Source organism: Urtica dioica, chromosome 6 (assembly GCF_054948205.1).
Source record: "Urtica dioica subsp. dioica isolate 48M chromosome 6, U.dioica_male_clone48M_v1_H2, whole genome shotgun sequence".
Taxonomy (NCBI): domain Eukaryota; kingdom Viridiplantae; phylum Streptophyta; class Magnoliopsida; order Rosales; family Urticaceae; genus Urtica; species Urtica dioica.
In genome coordinates, this window is record NC_142761.1 from 40,649,902 (window position 1) to 40,668,694 (window position 18,793).

An 18,793-nucleotide genomic window follows, 5' to 3' on the forward strand; every position below is an offset into this window, starting at 1 on the left:
GTTTTCCACTGAAATGCGATCCATTTCAGAAACCTTGAAAGAGGTTCTGGACAAGCAACAATCTCAGGATGATGATTTTGTCAACCTCCAGAAATATGAGGAGGAGGTGACGGAGAAGCAAGGAGAAGAAGAAGAGAACAAGGAAGAGGAAAAGGACAAAGAAGAAGTGAAGGACAAAGAAGATGAGAAGGACAAAGAAGAGAACAAGGGAGAGGAGAAGGACAAAGAAGAGGAGAAGGAAGAAGTAGTTGTGGACAAATCAAATGAGTTGGAGAACAAAGAAGCCGAGAAAAATGATGAAGATCAGCCATCTATTGGAGGCCAATGTAAAGAAGATGATCAGCAGAAGAAAAAAGATGATAGTGAAGATGACGAAGACGGTGGGAGAGGTCCTGAAGATGAAGGGCCAAAAGAAGTAGACAGGAACCAAACGCACGCTAATGGCGGCGAGGACCAGACCCAAGCCGGTGAGGACCAGACCCGAGCTGAAGAGACCCAGGAGTCTAAAACGCCTGTGCGACGTCCAGAGGCGGCTGATGAGGTCTGTTCCTCGTTGTTGAAGATGCCTGGAAAGGTCATAATGATTTCATCATCTGATGAAAAGCCTACTCGCCATAGGAGGGCGCCAGCGGTCTTCACACCGACACCCGCGCCGGCTGTGTTTACGAGGTTCACACGACCACTTCGGCCACCGTCAGTCTATCCATTCTCCTACCCTAAAGACAAGATTTCTGTGGGAGATATTGCAGCAATGGCTAAATGGATTAAAGTTGGTCTTAAATCGAATCACAAAAATGCGTAAGTATCTTTCTCCTTCTTACATATATTGTCTGGTAATTTTAAATAAAAATGAGATCTAATACTTGTGATTTTTCAGCAGTCCGAAGTACAAGTCACCAGAAGAAGATTTATCTCCCTCGTTCCATTTTACGTTCCTGTCACGAAACATGGGGACTTCAAGTCACGAAACGGTACGTTTTCGTGACATACCAGTCACGAAATTGTTCCATTTGATGGAATTTAATGAGAAATCTATTCTTCTTTTCATTAAATCCGTCGTAGGGGATCAATGGTTGTTATGAATATTAAAATGTTAAAATTTGAAAAATAAATGGACATCCTACCTATAATATCAAGAAAGTATGAGAATGATAAATGGTAAGTGAGTTCTACTTACCTAGAACATCTTGACGAACTAATGTGTTTTGTATCGTGAAGTGTTGTTGACATACATTCATTTGTCCCATTTCATTTCATCATCTCAAAGGGACAGAATTTAAAGTACTCTAATAAACATATAAACATAGGTAAATGAGGTTGAACGTCATGTCGTCCGACATGTCGATTTCAACTCTTATTTATCATTAATGTTGGAATTTTTTTATTAATAGCGTTCGTAGTCCTCCTAAAACAACTCATTTAAGAGTCTATAAGATGTCATGACGTTCCTGTCACGAAAAAGGGGCACTTCGTGACGTTCCTGTCACGAATATTGTGCACTTCGTGACGTTACTGTCACGAAAAATGGGAACTTCGTGACGTTCCTGTCACGAAAAATGGGGATTTCGTGACGTTCATGTCACGAAAAATGGGGATTTCGTGACGTTCCTGTCACGAATATTGTGCACTTCGTGACGTTCTTATCACGAAAAATGGGGATTTCGTGACGTTCCTGTCACGAAAAATGGGGGCTTCGTGACGTTCCTGTCACGAAAAATGGGGATTTCGTGACGTTCCTGTCACGAAAATGAAGTCTTCAAGTCACGAAACGGTACGTTTTCGTGACATACCAGTCACGGAATTAAAATCAAAACATTAAAACATTAAAACATTGTAAATATTGAGTACCTCATCTCGAACTACATTTTATTTCTTTCCGTCAACCCCCCTTTGGCAAGCCGGCAAATCTTTATGGTCTTCGACAATAGCTCCCTTTGATTTCAAAAATTCCTCCCAATTCTCGCCAAATATATCTTCAAGAACGGAGTTAGCCATCAAAACCGGAGATTTGTAATCCTCACCTGCATGCATCTCTACATACTCGTTGTATTCAGCGTCGCTCATGTCATGACGCTTCTTTAATTTCCTGGGAGGGCGCGGATATGGAATCATGTAATATCTCGCGGTCGAGTTTCTACTTCCTGAAGGCATCTCCGACGTCTCATTCACCGTCGACACCTTTTTACTCGAATCGCTTCCCTTCGTCGTTGGATCTTTAGCGTCCATTTCACCGTTAGACTCTTTCGAACAATATTATCAGTTTGATCTGAGGTAAATATTTAAGGTCGGATAAATATGAGGATTCCTTACCTAACTTTTGTACGTAAATGCTAAAATAAATTTTCTTACCTAACTTCCAAAGTTAGTTGTTCAGTAATTTAATTGCTATTAATGCCATTTATTGATATTAAATATCCATATCCCAATTACCAAGTCGGTCAAAACAACAAAAGATATCATGGTTCATGAAAATGGCTCGAACTTCGTGACTTCTATGTCACGAAAATGGAATTTGTATCTGTTACAAAACACAATACATAATCTAATACAACACATACACACATAAATCTGTTACCTTGAAATCTGTTTACATCATACACACATATATTACAGCAAACATCATAATAACCAACAACACAATAATCAATCTCAGCCTCCGATTTGCTCGACAGTGATGCTCAATATCCAACTGCAACTGGTCAATTCTTCTCAGCAATCCTGGAATGATTTTCTTTGCTCTTTCAGAAACTTCAGGATCAACCCATTGAAAAAAACCACACCCACCCTCTGCCTGAAAATCACCAATTATAGCCTCAAAAATCAGGTATTTGTTTCTTGTATTAGAGCATATATGAGTTCTGGTTGTATTCAAACAGGATACAATATCCGGGCTAGCTGCAAAGTGGACAACTGCAAGTCCAATATTAACCAAATACCTTTGGGACGAAAAACCCAAATACCCAAAAATCCAAACCACTCTCAGAATAGGATTTTAATCAATTTCAACCAAACATTCAAAATCAAAATCCTTACCGTCGTCACGTGGCAATTTCTGAACCTCATACCGGGATTATCCTTGGTCCATGACGTCCTCTCGACCCATTGCACGCCGCATTTACACAGAAATTCACCTGGAGAGTCTCTCATCGTCGTCGAGTCTCTCGTCGTCGTCGAGTCTCAACGTTCGTGCTTCGTGTGCGACGAATAAGAGTGTTGCGATGAAGAAGCGCGGTTCACTGCCATTCTCAAGTTGAAACCTCACCGGCGATGAAGATAGATCAGACGAGAGACAGCAAAAGAGATCTGGGTCGAATTTGGGGATTTAGGGTTTCAAATAATTCTCAATTGTTTTATACGTACAAATGGTTTAAAGAGGTTTTAAAATAAAATAAAATAAAATGCTTTAAGCCCCTTGATGTCGTGACTTCTCTGTCACTAAAATGATGATATCGTGACTTCTCTGTCACGAAACAATTTAATGTCGTGATTTCTATGTCATGAAAAATGATGATTTCGTGACTTCCCTGTCACGAAACAATTGGATGTCGTGACTTCTATGTCATGAAAAATGATGATGTCGTGACTTCGCTGTCACGAAATAATTGGATGTCGTGACTTATATGTCATGAAAAATGATGATTTCGTGACGTCTCTGTCACGAAAAAATTTGATGTCGTGACTTCTATGTCACGAAGAATTGTTATTTCGTGACTTCTCTGTCAGTGAGAAATTGTTTAATGGGACTAAAACGTCACGAATGAGAAATATAAAAATCCATAACAAACATAACAAACTAAGTGAGAAATAAAGTAAAGTACAAATCCAAATTGGTACATCAAATAAAAAGTTTTAAAAAAAGGAACAATCGAGCTCATGTTCGGGGTCGGCTATGGTGGGTCGGGATCGCGTTGCGACATGTGGCTCGATTATGTCCTACTCCACCACAGCGACTGCATTTATTCCTTCTATCCTCATCCCCTTCCTATTGAGAGGGTATTCTTTTCTTTTTCGGTCTTCCGGCGGCACGAGCCGCAACATGAGGTGGATTTACTATTTTTTGCGTGACTTCCTCTGGAAAATTCCACGACTCCTCGCTGCCAATTGGATGAATTACACCTGCATAACAACTTCTCCAATATTCGGTGGTGTAGTAATTTGATATGTACTTCTCAACTGCGAAGTTTCGAACACCGCAAGCCGCAATGCCGTGGGGACAGATAAAGTTGTCAGTTTGAAAGACACGGCAACTACATGTCTTCTCTCTCAAATTTACAGCCCACTTTTGCCCCTCTCTATCAACGACTTCAAACTCGTACACCGATGATGGACGCACCTGTTCCGCACCCAATACCATTTTGTTTACGGGTTATAATAAAAAACATCTTATAAAAAAAATTAAAAATTGAATGCCTATCACGTACCCCCAGTCCAGTAGATTTAGCGTGGTATTCTTCAAGTTTTTTATTCGCGTCAACGCAAAGGATCGTCAATGTTCCCAACGCTTTTTCTCTACGTTCGTAAAACCATTTACTCATTCTCTCCCGGAGAAAATCAAATAGCTTGGCAATAGGGAACTCTCTCGGTTTGACATTCATTGCATTCAGCGACTCGGCATTGTTTGATGTCATTATTGAGTACCTCTTCTCCGTGTAGAAACTACGAGCCCATTTTTCGTAGCCTACGTCGTTCTGAAGATACGCTCGGACTCTTGGATCTTCCTCATCTATCATAAGCATATACTTTTCAAACTCTGCATACGTGTATGCCTTTGCTGCAGCATAGAACGTCCAATTCACCTCTTTTGATAGACCTTTGATTTGGTTCTTCACGTTCTTCAAAAGATGAAACATGCAATAACCATGGTCTGAGTTAGTGAAAACCTTTTTCACACTGTTAATGATTCTCGCGTTCCTGTCAGACACTATGACCTGATGTGACCTCTCCCCGATTGCTTCCTTTAACCTTGTCAAGAAGTAAACCCACGATTCAGTAGATTCTGAATCACCAGCGCCGAATGCGAGGGGGTAAACTTGTTCATTCGCATCCATACCACATGCTGAAAACAGTGTGCCTTTATAGTAACTCTTCAAAAAAATGCCGTCGATGATAACTACGGGCCGTAGATACTTCCACCCCCTTTTCCAAGCACTAAACGACATGAAGAAGTATTTGAAACGGTGGGATCGAGGAGTTGTGACAAGGTCGAATGACGAACCTGGATTGTTAGTCGACCACATGTACATGAATTTAGGCAGAGATCTATACGATGCATCGTCGGTGCCAAACAATGATGATAGTGCTGCCTGTCTTGACCTCCATGCTTTTTTTGTAGGACATGTCCACTCCAAAATCTTGTTGCATGTAGGACATGATGTCTTTGGGTTTGCATGGTGAACATGAGGGATCGATGTACCTGTGTTTCATAGTCTCGCCTACAAATGTGGACGTAGCCTGAGGATGTTCTCCTTGTCTGAATTGTGTAGCACACGTGTACTCAGAATCATACCTGCAAGAATGTAAGAGCAATGTTAATTTCGGGTCACCACGATAATATCAATGTAGAAATAAGTAATAAGTCACCTCCTCACTTCAAAGATCTCGGATGTAGTCTTTTTTACTCCACGAACAGACCACGCGCATGAGTCATCTCGACAAACAACATGGATATACCGTTTGTTAGAAGTCTTCGTCTTGAACGTAAAATGTTTGGTGATTGCTAACATGCATAAATGTTTCTTCAGAGTTGCTTTGTTGGCGTACAATCATCCTTTGACTAGTCTCAGCGGAGAGTGCATATCTGACACATCAAGGTCAGGATGCATATTTTGGTTATCCGTGGAAGGCGTAGCGCATTGACTCGTCCTCCTCGTTCTAGAGCAAGGCGTACTAAACCGTTTTGGAGTGCCTGAGCGCGGAGGGGTCTGCCATGGTGTGCCTGAATGACTCTGATTCGGGTCGGGGATCTCGGGAGAACTAGCCTCCGACTTAGGAGAACTAGCCTCCGACTTAGGAGAACTAGCTTGAATGTCCGCTTGTGCTGGTTGACCGGTGGTCGGAGTTGAACCAACGCCTGAGTCCGAAACCAACGGCTCTTGCTTCAATGGCTCCATATCTACTACCAAACTAAATTTGGATCTGTCCGGTTTCTCCTTCCGAAGATGCAAGTAACATTTCAAATTTAGGTCGGAGTCAATACTTACTGGGGGTACCGACCCTTCTGTCTCATAAGAAACACGGAGGACTTGATTTTTAGGTGAGCGATTGAGCGTGGCATACAATAGCTGCATAAACACCTCGTACGTTGCTTTTGCCGGTATTAAGATTCCCACTGCACACCCAGGGCCAGCCTCGTATCGTTCATGTTTCACCCATCTACCGCTATGCTTGACGAAGGTATGAATGTCTTTCATAACTGCAAATAGTGGAGATAAAGTCACATTAAATTATTTTCTCATAAAACTTTATTATATGCGCAGATATATAGTAAGCACTTGAATCCATATTATATAATATCGTTCATGTTTGTCATTGCAGACTTTAGTTTCGTGACAATAGTGTCACAAAATAATTTAATTTCGTGACAATAGTGTCACGAAATAATTTAATATCGTGACAATAGTGTCACGAAATAATTTAATTTCGTGACAATAGTGTCACGAAATTAAATATAGTGTCACGAAATAATTTCGTTTTGTGACTATATTGTCACGAAATATGGAGTCATGCTGAAGCTTTCGTGACTATGGGTGTCACGAAATAATTTAATTTCGTGACGATAGTGTCACGAAATAATTTCGTTTTGTGACTATATTGTCACGAAATATGGAGTCATGCTGAAGCTTTCGTGACTATGGGTGTCACGAAATAATTTAGTTTCGTGACAGTCACGAAATAATTTCGTTTTGTGACTATATTGTCACGAAAATATTGAGTCATGCTGAATCTTTCGTGACAACGTTGGTCACAAACACTGTAACGAAATGGCTATGTATGAGGGAGCTTACCGGAATAAAGAGCGAAAAGAGTGTCAATGTGGGAGCTTGCTGCGCCGGAAAGGGCAGAGAGAGACGGCGGCGAAGGTGGGTGGCCTTGGAAGACGACGGACGGCGCGAACTAAGAGAGAGAGGAGGGATGGCCGTCAAGTTTGAGAGAGAGGACGGACGCTGGCTGAGATCCAGACACCCCGACGACAATGGGACACGACGCCAATGGAGGTGATGCGACGGAGACAATGGAGGAGATGAAACAAGTGCAGTGGAGAAGAAGATGAAGCCGAAATGAAAAGAAAGGAGAGATTGAGAGTAGGGTTTAGTTTTTAGGATTCTTAAAAAAAAAATAGAAAATAAATAAGGGTATAATGGTAATTACATAAATAGAAATAAATGAAGAGGTCCTATTGCTGACCTTTTAAAAAAAACGTCCAAAAAAGTCATTTGCCCTTTATTTACTCCTAGTTTTGGAAAACTTCCCGTATCTTAATGATATTTTTGCTCCTGAACTACAACGTTTTTAACAACTGCTTTAAAAATTGTTATTTTTCTTTTTTATGATAGACAATTGATGTTTGTTCTTTCAAGTTTAGCGTCAAAATAGATGTTAAATGGATCATGTGCATGTAATTGTGACTTTTAAATGAGAATAAAATTGTAATTCTATGTAAAATTAAAAACTAAATAAAAATACAATTAATAAAAGAGAAAAAATAAAGTAAAAATAATAATTAAAAGAAAAAATAAAATATATCTAAAGCCGAAGATCTCTCAAAAGTAAGGATATATTGATATGACAAAAAAAACCTTAAAAAATTTATCAAAAAAAAAAATTAAGAAATTAAAATATTCTACTTCTTCTTCGTAGGAGCAAAATCAAATCGTTGAAGATTTCGACTCTGATGCGAGTCCACGGCTAGAGAACTTCGTTTGGATGAGGCTTCGCAAATCAAACAGGTTTTTGTTGTTGTGTTCATCGTCCAGGTGAAGTCGAAGAGAGAGAGAGAGAGAGAGAGAGAGAGAGAGAGAGAGAGAGAGAGAGAGAGAGAGAGAGAGAGAGAGAGAGAGAGAGAGAGAGAGAGAGAGAAATATTTTTGTTTTTGTTCTTTTTAATAAAAATTAAAATTAATCCATTTGATTCATGAATGATACATAAGGGCATTTTAATAATTTATCTCCTTTCCCACAATACATGATAAGAACACGATAATTTTCAATCTATTTTGACGACTATAAAATTTGAGGTCTAAGCTAAAAGGGTGAGACGCAGTTTTCAAAATTTCTGGAGTCAATTGTTAAAGTAGTCATAGTTCAGAGGGCAAAAATGTCATTAATACATCTAATATCCAATAGAAATTCGTGTCAAATTTAATCGGTAACAGTAAAAAAAAAATAATAAAGAACCATAAAATACTATAAAAAAAATAAAATAAAAATAAATATGAGATTTTTAGTTTGAAAATAATGTACCTATTTTATTTTTCCTCAAAAAAATTATCTCTAATACTTTATTTTCAAAATTACTTCATTAACTTTTTTTTCATAAATAATCCCACAAGCTAAAGCTAGAACCACTTGAACATTCACGAGCTTCTTAAATCATTCTTGCACATTATTCGAGATACAAAACATTCTGGATCACGAGCGCGGGCTTGTCAAGTCTCCTTCGCAAAGTCTTAGCTTGCTTCGTCGTTCCGAGTCTTCCATCGTCGTAGTGAGTGTCACACAATTTGTTCTTGGAATGCTTTCTAGCTCACTACTCTAAGGTCACTTTGCTCTGAGAGTTGTATTCCAACATGTAAGATATAAGGAAGTTCGCCATCATATTTTCGTATCAAGAAAGATGTTGATCCGATCTTATTTGAATTATTTGAACTATGTTCGGACTTGATTTGCTTGGTGAAACTTGATTTGCCCAAATGAATTCCGCACATTATATTTTTAGGAAGGAAAGAAATAATATTCAATTGACTATAAGAGAGTGATATTCTCTTATCATTTTAAGTAGATGACCTCAACTTATTTGAATTTTTTTTGCCTCTGTAACATTGAAGTGGAACTGCTATTGTTTCCAAACAGGGTACAATTTTCATAATTGAACACAGGCCTCAATTTTCCGGTTGATTCAGCATCAGCTGTAATTTTTTCATCACCCATCTCTAGATTTCTAACAAGAGTTCAGCAAAATTCAGGCAAATCCTCAGCCAGATTCAATCAAGAGACTACTACTACAACCTGATCTTAGCCTCGGATAATGAACATGATGGATAATAGGAAGAGAAAACTCGGCATAAAAACTGACTGATTTATATAGAAAACATACATCGGAACTGTGTGATCAGATTCAGAACAATAAAAATCTGATAACAAAACAATAAACCGAGTTTTACCAATAAAAAAAGACAATGCTGCTCTCAAACAAGCACTGCCCAGAATCCACTCCAGACTCATTTCCACTCTTCAAAGATTGGAGCTTTACAAATCATCTTCACCTGCCTTGTTGCTGCCCAGCAATTTCTCACAAACAGAAAATCATGCCAGAGAGATATATAGAGAGAGCACTAAAGCAAAAGACTTTAATTGTTCAAAACTACTACATTACCAGAAAAAAATAAAAACAGCCATTGCAAAGCATATAAGAGAGATTACACTAATTAAAAAAAAGAGAGAACAGACACCGCAAAAACTACTACTCTTCGTCACTCGAGCCTTTACTCTTCTTCTTCTTCTTTTTCTTCTTCTCGGATTTCTCCTCTTTCTCCGACTCCTTCGCCGCCTCTTCTTTCTTCTTCTTTTCCTTCTTCTCCTTCTTCCTCTCGGACTTCTCCGCCGAAGCCACAGCAACTTCTTCTTCTTCACCTTCCTTGGCCTTCTTTTCCTTCTTCTCCTTCTTCTTCTCGGACTTCTCCGCCGAAGCCACAGCAACTTCTTCTTCTTCACCTTCCTTTGCCTTCTTCTTTTTCTTCTTCTTCGATTCCTTTTCCTCATCCTCGGCTCCCCCGTTCTCGACCCCCTCGTCCTTCTTCCTCTTCTTCTTGCTCTTCTTCTCCTCGTCCACGTCAGCGTCCCCGTCACCGGCCTTCCTCTTCTTCTCCCCCGCCACATCAGCAGCCGGCGCGGCGGCGAGCTCGGCCACGGCCGAGTCGGCGCCAGCGGGCAGCACGACGTTGCGGGACCACTCGGCGGGGGTGTTGGCGTTGGGCTTCCCGTGCTTGTCGAGCTTCCCGTCGGCGATGAGCTTCTTCTTCATGGAAGCCCTCGGGCCGAGCCCCCACTTCCTCGGGTACGTGTCGCGGTCCATCACGACCCGCTTGATCTTGGCCACGACCCCGTGGTCGCAGGTCGCCATCACCGCTGTGGTCATCTCCGCGATCCCGAGCGCCACCGCCTCGCCTTTCGTCGTCATCAGGACGACCTCCTCGCCGGCCTCGATGTCGTTCTCGAATCGGAGGAGCCCCGGGATCATGAGCTTGGCTCCGTAGCAGACCGCGTTCACCGCCGAGTCCTTCACCACGAGGCGCTTGTAGCTCGTGAGGATCACCTCCAATGGCATCACGACGCGGCGGAGGTAGGTCTCGTCGCGGTTGTTGTCGTACATCCACTGGGCGTCGAGGACGTCGTGCATCGTCACCATGTTGTCCTTTTCGCCGAGGATCCCGGAGCGGACTCGCCGGAGCTCCTGCATATGAGCTCCGACGCCGAGGACGAGCCCGAGGTGGACGCAGAGGGTCCGGACGTAGGTCCCGGCCTCGCAGGAGATCCAGAAAACGACCAAGTGGCGATCGGCGTCGAACTCGAGGAGCTTGCTCTCGTAGATCGTGCGGATCCGGAGCTGGCGCTTCACGGCGGAGATCAGCGGAGGGCGTTGGAACACCGCGCCGGAGAGAGTCTCCAGAGCTCGCGCGACGCGAGCGACGTCGGAGACGGCGGAGTGGAGGCGGGCGACGCAGACGTACTCTTTTCCGGCGCCTTGCTGGGATTTGACGAGCCTGGTGGCTCTGTCGATGCAGACGATTAGGTTTCCGGTGACCTTGGGGTCTAGGGTTCCGCTGTGGCCGGTCTTGTCGGATCGGATGATGCGCTTGATCCACGCGACGACCTCGTGCGAGGAAGGGTTCGAAGGCTTGTCGAGGTTCATGATTCCGTACTTCAGGTACTCCGCGAGAGGGCGTTTCAGAGGGGAGTGACCGTTGGGGAGAGGGGTGTAGTGGCCGGTACGGACGTTGAGGCGGTCGTAGTTCTTCAGCAGGATCGGCCATTGAGAGGTGTCGATCGCCGGAGTGAAGCTCTGCGGCTTGATCATGTAGCTCTCCTCCGTCGGCTCCTCCGCCTCCGACTTCTTCTTCTTCTCCGACATGGCGGCCGTGGTGTCTTTGGCTGCGCCTCCCTGGAAACGGATTAGGGTTTTGTGGGGTTTAAGTGGCGACTTCACTGCCTTTCAACTTCCCTTCAAAAACCCCTATCAGTGTTGTATTATATACCAAATGACATTTCTCTCTGCTTTTAGGTTCAACTCTTGGACTTGGGCTTTTAAAACCCTGTATATGGGCCTGAGAACCAACCAGCCTGACTCGTTTAACCTAGGTGCATAGCTATGTCAAAATGTACACGTAATTCTCTAAATATGTTCTATTTTAAATTATTTGTGGAATACTTCACCAACTAATTATCCGGACAGAAATACCTTATATATTATACATAATACCTCGGCGAAGACGGAAGATTGAAGTAAAGACATAATCGAAAACGCACACATTGAACGAGGAACTCTCATAATAAAAAGAGGAAATGGCGGCTACGGAGACATTACGTAACCACTTTGAATGAGGCGCAAATTTCTGTAAATGTCCCACGTTTGGATCCTTCCTCAAATACCTCACAAAGATAAATATTGAGAAAAGGAAGACCTTGATATTATATTTTATAGCTACATAAATCCTCATTTGTTTTCATGATTAATCTCGTACCTTTATCTTTAGTAATAAGAATGAGGCGAAGCCAAATGATTGAACTAAAGGCATAGTAGAAAATGCACAAAATAAATTGTGTATTCTCAAAATAAGAAGGGATTATTCATATTCTATGACCTCCACAATGATTTTGGACCAAAATCAAATAAGTTCAATTTAATCCTAAACTATGACTATCTATTTTCTTTAAATACAAAAATACCCTCAATTTTATTAACAATGCCAAACCTGTCGGTTTATTGACATTGATGTCAATAAACTGTCAGGTTTATTGACATCAATGTCAATAAACTGTCTGGTTTATTGACATCAATGTCAATAAACCGGCAGGTTTGACATTGTTATCAATAAACTAGCTACTGTCAACGACCCCGACAACACCAAACACATGTTATCAAAATTGGGAAACAACAGCTTGTTTGAAAAAAAAATTTGGGCACCAAGAGTTAGAGATGCATTTTTAGTAACATAATTAACATCTCAACAACATAACCACGCTCGGCTTTGACCCATCGGCGCTGGGATGGGAAACGCGATGACTTCTACGCACCACCGGGGGCGATTTCTCAGGCGAGGGGTTGGGTTTCTTGGCGGGGGATTTCTTTGTTTGGGTTCATCTTTCTTTAAGTCGTTGAATTTCTGTGGTTTTTGAAGTTAAGAAACAAAGAAAAAACGATTCTCGCGATTCTGGAAAATTTTGAAAGTTTCTGGAAATTTCTGGGTTTTCGTTGAAGATTTATTGACATTGATGTCAATAAAAATGCATATTTATTGACATCAACGTCAATAAATCTTCAACGAAAACCCATAAATTTTCAGAAACTTTTCAAAATTATCCAGAATCCCGATAATCTTTTTTCTTTGTTTTTTAACTTTAAAAACCACATAAATTCTACGCGGAATCCATGGCGGGCTGTTTCGGCGGACACTTCGAGGTCGCCGCCGCCGGGATGGCCACGGGCTGCTCTCCGGCGGCCATGACCGTCGTTCCCAGGAGCTTCAGCGTCGGAGATGGGAGAAGATGAAGGTTTGGGGATAGAGCTGTTCATAATGAATGAACAAAATGCTTAAAAAAAACATTCATGGATGAGAGAAATGGGGTTTTTTGGACGCAGAGAGAGAGAGAGGATGTGGATTGTTTAAAAAAAAAAAAAAAAAAAACTGACTAGAGGGATAAGAAATGAAAAGAGGAAAAATAAAGAATAAGGTTAAAAACGTAATTTAATCAAATGGGTAGTCATAGATTTGGATTAATTTAGACATATTGGATTTTGGTCCAAAATTAGTGTGGAGGTCATAGTTTAGGAATAATCCCAAATAAGGGGAATGAGAAATGAGATTTTAAAAAAAAAAACAAGATAGCCCTAGTAATTTATACTAAATATAAATATTCACAATAAAATGTAAACAACGTGTGTGTTAGTATTATGTTAATTTTTCAAATTTAGTGAATATTGGTAGGTAAAATATCAAACATAACACCACGTCATCAAATTCAAAACTCTCTTAAATGAAGCGAGTGCGAGTATTTTTCCAATGTGCAGTTACCCCCATATGAGACTCTCTGATGACCGATTGTGGAGACATTAGCTTAAACTCGGCTATAGATCAACCAATTGACAAAGAATGAGTGAGAATGACATGGTTAAACTCACCTCCCAAGCATAATCATAAATCACTTATGTTTTAGTGTATATGATACATGAACGATCAAACGCCACCAACGCAACGACATGCTAATAAACAAAGAGATACCAACGCGAGTGGTTAATGAGCGCATCTCCTTATTAATATTGAACTTTTTAGTCCATGAACAATCTCGTTCACAGCTCTAGGAGCACTAGCAACAAACGAGACTCCCAAGATCCATGTTGTAATCCATGTCGGGATTGACGACCTTGTGGCAAAAGTCGCCTCGATGGATGAAAAGATCGATGAGATTCAAATGAAATAAAATCATCCTTCATCATTGCTCTCACCAAAGATAGATGTCCTTTCTCCTACTAGATTTTAGAAGTTCAATTTCCAACAAGTTCAATGGCAATGCATGTTACCCCGTGCTATATTATAGAGGATGTGAATATGTAAATTCAGATCGGTACTCAATGAAATGCACCATCTAATAGAGTATCATAAAATACGTTTTATGGATATGTATTTCTTGTTCACAAAAGACAAACGAGTTGAAGAAATAATAATTACAAAGATAAAATGGTACTTTTACATCCTTTATAATTACAAATATTCACAAAGGATAATGTCGTAAAAAAATACTATGTCGACATTATATTGGGGGGTTACACATGACCGCAAATATACGGAGTATGAATCAATAAATTTTTTCGATGTGGACTTTTTAGTAGTTCATTTCATGTCGGAATTAGAAGGATTGAGATTTTTTTAATAATTTAGTCATGATATTTTAAAAACATTTTTTGTTCAAATAATTTCTTTCAGTACCAAACTAGCTCAAAAGAAAAGGAGTAAAAACAATGAACAAAATCCATAATCAGTTTTGGGCACGAAACCCTTGTGTCAAATATGGTTGGTCTCGGGAGTCGATAATGTTGGCCATGCACAAGGGAGATGCGAGACTCACTTGTTGAAAAAGTTGGCCGTATGAAACCCGGGAAATCAGATTCCCTATTCTCAGCTCATATTTAGCGGGAAAAGGGACTCTCAAAATTATAAAAAAGCGATATCTATTAATTTCTCATAACTATTTTTCAAGAGATCGGGAATTCCCATTACCATTTTATATGATTTTGGGAGTCCCATATTTTTATTTTATTTTAGTTTGTTCTTAGTTACTTAAATTTTGAAGTAACTTAAATAAGTAAAAAGCAAATACAACTTTAAAAATACTAAAACTATACTAAATGAAGCTAAACGGAGATTCTAATTCCGTCTCATTTTTCGGATACCATGGTAAAAAAAACCTAATACCATTTTTCATAATATATATATATATATATATATATATATATATATATATATTTTCATTTTCGGATAACTCCATAAATTGTGTCCTTCCGGATACCGGGATAAAAAACCCGATACCATTTTTCATAATATGTATTTTTTTTTCTTTTCTTTTCATTTTTCCGGATAATACCATCAATTGTGTCCCTCCAGCGGGATCCCATACGACCGAATTGTTGGTAGAATAATATCTCATTGGAATTGTAGGAATTTAGCCCTAATTACTATGCAACCAAACGCGATATTTGGCCTCAACTAAGATCAGAAACAAGACAAACAAAAAAGAAAAACAGAAAAGTAAAAGACACAACCAATTTTCCCGTGCTTCGATCAGAAAGATCTACGTGCACGTTGAGCTCCGTGGGAGGCGCTTAGTCTGTACTATCTTGTCGTCGATTACACCCTCAGCCTCACAAATCTCGTTCTCTCATTACAAAACACTCTCTCACAGAAGATTCTTTTACCAGCTTCTCACAAGGAAACACGATCAAGAAGATCGTTCAGAATACAATCACTCAGAGAGAATATGAGAGAAGATAAAACCCTAGGCACACCAATATGAATGTAATAATCGTACACAGGGATATTCGTGCTCTTTATATAACACAATAGCTGAGATCTCGTGAGGCCGAAGGATGAAGCCTGATCGTGTGGTTCCGAGTGAGTGATACTCCAATGTCGTTTAGGTCAAACGACAGAACACCATCTTCAAACGACGTCCATCTTGATCTGCTTGTTGGGCCTACCAATTGGGCTTCGGCGAATAAAGATTGCTGGGCTTCCAAATCCAACAGGAATCGTATTTAATTATTACGAATCTACTATATATTGAAAATTTTGAAAAAGTGATATAAATGACATTAAATTCTGTGATAGAATTTCAACCGAATATTGGCAAACAACCAGAGAAAATAATTCAACAATCAAGTAACGAATAATCGTGTAATATTTATCCTGTTAATAGAAAGAAATTTTCGGCAACATTGAGTAATACTTGAGGGGGAGTAAACACTACCACGTATTTTTTTTCCTCCGAAAACTAGTCCCTTTCTATATTATGATATTCATATTTGATTCTTTAATTATTCCATCCATGATAGAGAGACGAAGTAAATAATAATAAAATAAAAACCTAACATTCCTACTTTAGAAAGAATCCCCACACAAGACTAAGCTCAATTGTAAGTCCGCAAATCATATAAGATGACCTTATTTTTCACTCAAACAAGTGATTGAGCACACAAAACAAATGAGGCCCTGAGTGAGAGAGGTGACAAGAGTACATGTGTCCTCACTCGGATTTCCACGAAGACAGCTCGGGGGTGTCAGAGGTTTGCCACGTGGCGGAATTACCGCCGTATCTGTCGCCTTTCACGGCATCGGCCGAAGCGTAAGACTCGAGTTCGGCCATCTCCTCGGGCGAAAGCTTCACGGACAAAGCCCCGATGTTCTGCTCGAGATTCTTGACTTTGGTGGTCCCGGGAATGGGACAAACGTTCTCGCCTTGGTGATGAACCCAAGCCAACGCAAGCTGAGCTGGAGTACACCCTTTTCTCGCCGCCATTTCGTTGACCCGCTCGAATATCGCTTTGTTGTTCTCAAGATTCTCGCCTTGAAATCTCGGAAGATGCTGAAACAAACAAAAAAATGAGATGAGACTTTTTCATATCCGAATGAAGTAATTTGGTTGTTTTGAGCAATTAAGCAATTTTGATCACTTCTGAGTTAAAGAATCAACAAAATGATTAAACAGATACAATTATAGCTTACTATTGCAGCCGATTAATTTTTATTTTATTTTTTTAAGATGGAAATCAAACTATAAAATATCATATAGAGGGTTCAAATACTAAACGTGGTATTAGCAAATCCTTAAAAAAAAGTTCTAAAACCATAGGAAACTAACCCTGCGAAAGTCAACATCGGACAGACTCTCCAACATTTTAGCCCCACACGAAAGGAAACCACGACCTAGAGGACTATATGCAACGATGCCGATCCCAAGTTCCCTGAAAAAAGTAGAGAAACATGAAATCGAGAACACGGCAATACTTGATTTCTTATAGCTTAATAACATTTTGAGAACATAGCACAAATTATTTATAGGTCTATAGGATCTTTGCCTGCAGGTAGGGACAATATCTTCCTCGACATCTCTCGTCCACAAGGACCACTCCAGCTGGACGGCTGTGATTGGATGAACAGCGTGTGCTCTTCTGATCGTCGAAGCCGAGGCCTCCGATAAGCCAATGTACTTGATCTTACCCTCCTCAACCAGCTTCTTCAGCTCCCCAATCTTCGAAGGGACACAAAATGTCAAAATGTCAAACCACACCAAACACAACATCATATTATTAAAAAATGACAACAGAAAAGAAAGGCAACATAATACTTTTTTTCTTTTAGGAATAAATGAAACCTAACGTTTAGAAGTTCTAGCGAATTGCCCTGAATCCATAAGTTCAAATAACTAGGTTACAATTACTTGGAATTTTTTTTTTTTTTTTTTGTATCCTAAGTTCATCCAGAGAGAGAGAGAGAGAGACCGTGATTTCGATAGGCAAGCGAGTGTCAATGCGATGCTGGTAATAGAGGTCGATGCAATTTAGACCGAGTCGCTTCAAGCTGGCCTCGCAAGCGGCTCTGACGTAAGCAGGGTCGCCGCGGATTTCCCTCTTCCCGTCGGCGAAGCTGATCCCGAACTTCGTCGAGAGCTCCACCTTTTCCCTCACCCCTCCTTTCAACGCCTTTACACAAAAAAAAAAAAAATTCACAAAACACAACTAAACAATCCGAGAGAGAGAAAGAGACGAAGACGAAATACAGACCTTTCCGATGAGGATCTCGTTGGTGTGGGGACCGTAGAGGTCGGAGGTGTCGAGGAACGTGACTCCGGCGGCGACGGCGTGGTGGATGAGAGCGATCATTTCCGGGTCGGGTTTGGGTGGGCCGTAGAATGCTGACATTCCCATGCAGCCCAGTCCCTGCGCCGATACTTCCAAGCCCTGTGAGCCCAGTTTCATTCTCCTCACAGTCACCGTCGTAGCTGCAGATTCAGACGCCATTTCTTTGGGTTTACGAGAGAAGAGAGAAGAGAGAAGAAAAAGATTGTGTAGTTGGTGTCTGAGCAAACTGTGGTGGTTGGGTTTTTAGAGTGTTCTTTTTTTTTTTTTGAGCGGAATGTAGGTGGACCCGGTGTCGATGGTCAACGTTTGTTGGGAACGTAATAACTACTCATTTTTATTTGGTTATTGTCTGCATAAATATTACAACTTTTTGATTTTATACAATTTTATACCATAACTTTTTTTCAGCAGTAAAAATACATAACGTTAGGTTTTAGGACTACCGTTATTCTCATTCTATTAGAATAACACGTAAACCCCGACATAAATACCACAACTTCTCAATTTTATGGGTTAGTGACGACATAAATACCACAACTTTTCTATTTTATACACTTTTACATCAAAAGTTTTATAGAATAAATAATTAATAGACTGGGAGCTAATTTTGGGGGTAGAGTTCGACCTCATAAAATAATTTGATATTGGACCGCTAAAGTCCAACATTCATCAAAGCCATTTCGATAAAAATAATTTAAATAATTAATAAACGATAATTATTAATTGATTGTTATTAATCATTGTCGTACGAATTTAATAACTCACTTGGGCCCGACCCAAGTCTATTTTACGAGCTCACAATGTGACTACCAAGGTCGTGACGAAGTTGAAGTCAACACAGGAGAAGTGATATCGCCTTGAGATACGGAGAATTGATGATTTCTATCGAGCTTGTTCAAACGCAGTTCGACGTGGCAGAAGAAGAGGCGATGAAGGACGAAGTCGC

At 40.4% G+C, this 18,793-nt stretch overlaps 3 protein-coding genes across 3 annotated transcripts; all 3 read right to left on the minus strand.

The window, feature by feature from the left end:
• Positions 1–3,982: 3,982 nt before the first annotated feature.
• Positions 3,983–6,110, minus strand: LOC149394150 (protein FAR-RED ELONGATED HYPOCOTYL 3-like). The gene is made up of 4 exons (XM_089618270.1): positions 5,893–6,110; positions 5,414–5,506; positions 4,422–5,136; positions 3,983–4,333 (listed from the first exon to the last, which is right to left on the minus strand). The coding sequence occupies exons 1-4, from the start codon at positions 6,108–6,110 to the stop codon at positions 3,983–3,985; spliced, it is 1,377 nt and encodes a 458-aa protein (XP_089474396.1).
• A 3,429-nt stretch (positions 6,111–9,539) lies between these two features.
• On the minus strand, positions 9,540–11,460 carry NAP57 (NAP57 homolog). Its single transcript, XM_089616906.1, has one exon. The coding sequence runs from the start codon at positions 11,344–11,346 to the stop codon at positions 9,679–9,681; it is 1,668 nt and encodes a 555-aa protein (XP_089473032.1). The 5' UTR covers positions 11,347–11,460; the 3' UTR covers positions 9,540–9,678.
• A 4,595-nt stretch (positions 11,461–16,055) lies between these two features.
• Positions 16,056–18,079, minus strand: LOC149394152 (putative aldo-keto reductase 2). Its single transcript, XM_089617267.1, has 5 exons — positions 17,770–18,079; positions 17,488–17,688; positions 17,065–17,237; positions 16,848–16,950; positions 16,056–16,571 (listed from the first exon to the last, which is right to left on the minus strand). Exons 1-5 carry the CDS (start codon positions 18,004–18,006, stop codon positions 16,233–16,235), a joined length of 1,053 nt encoding a protein of 350 aa, XP_089473393.1. The 5' UTR covers positions 18,007–18,079; the 3' UTR covers positions 16,056–16,232.
• Positions 18,080–18,793: the final 714 nt, after the last annotated feature.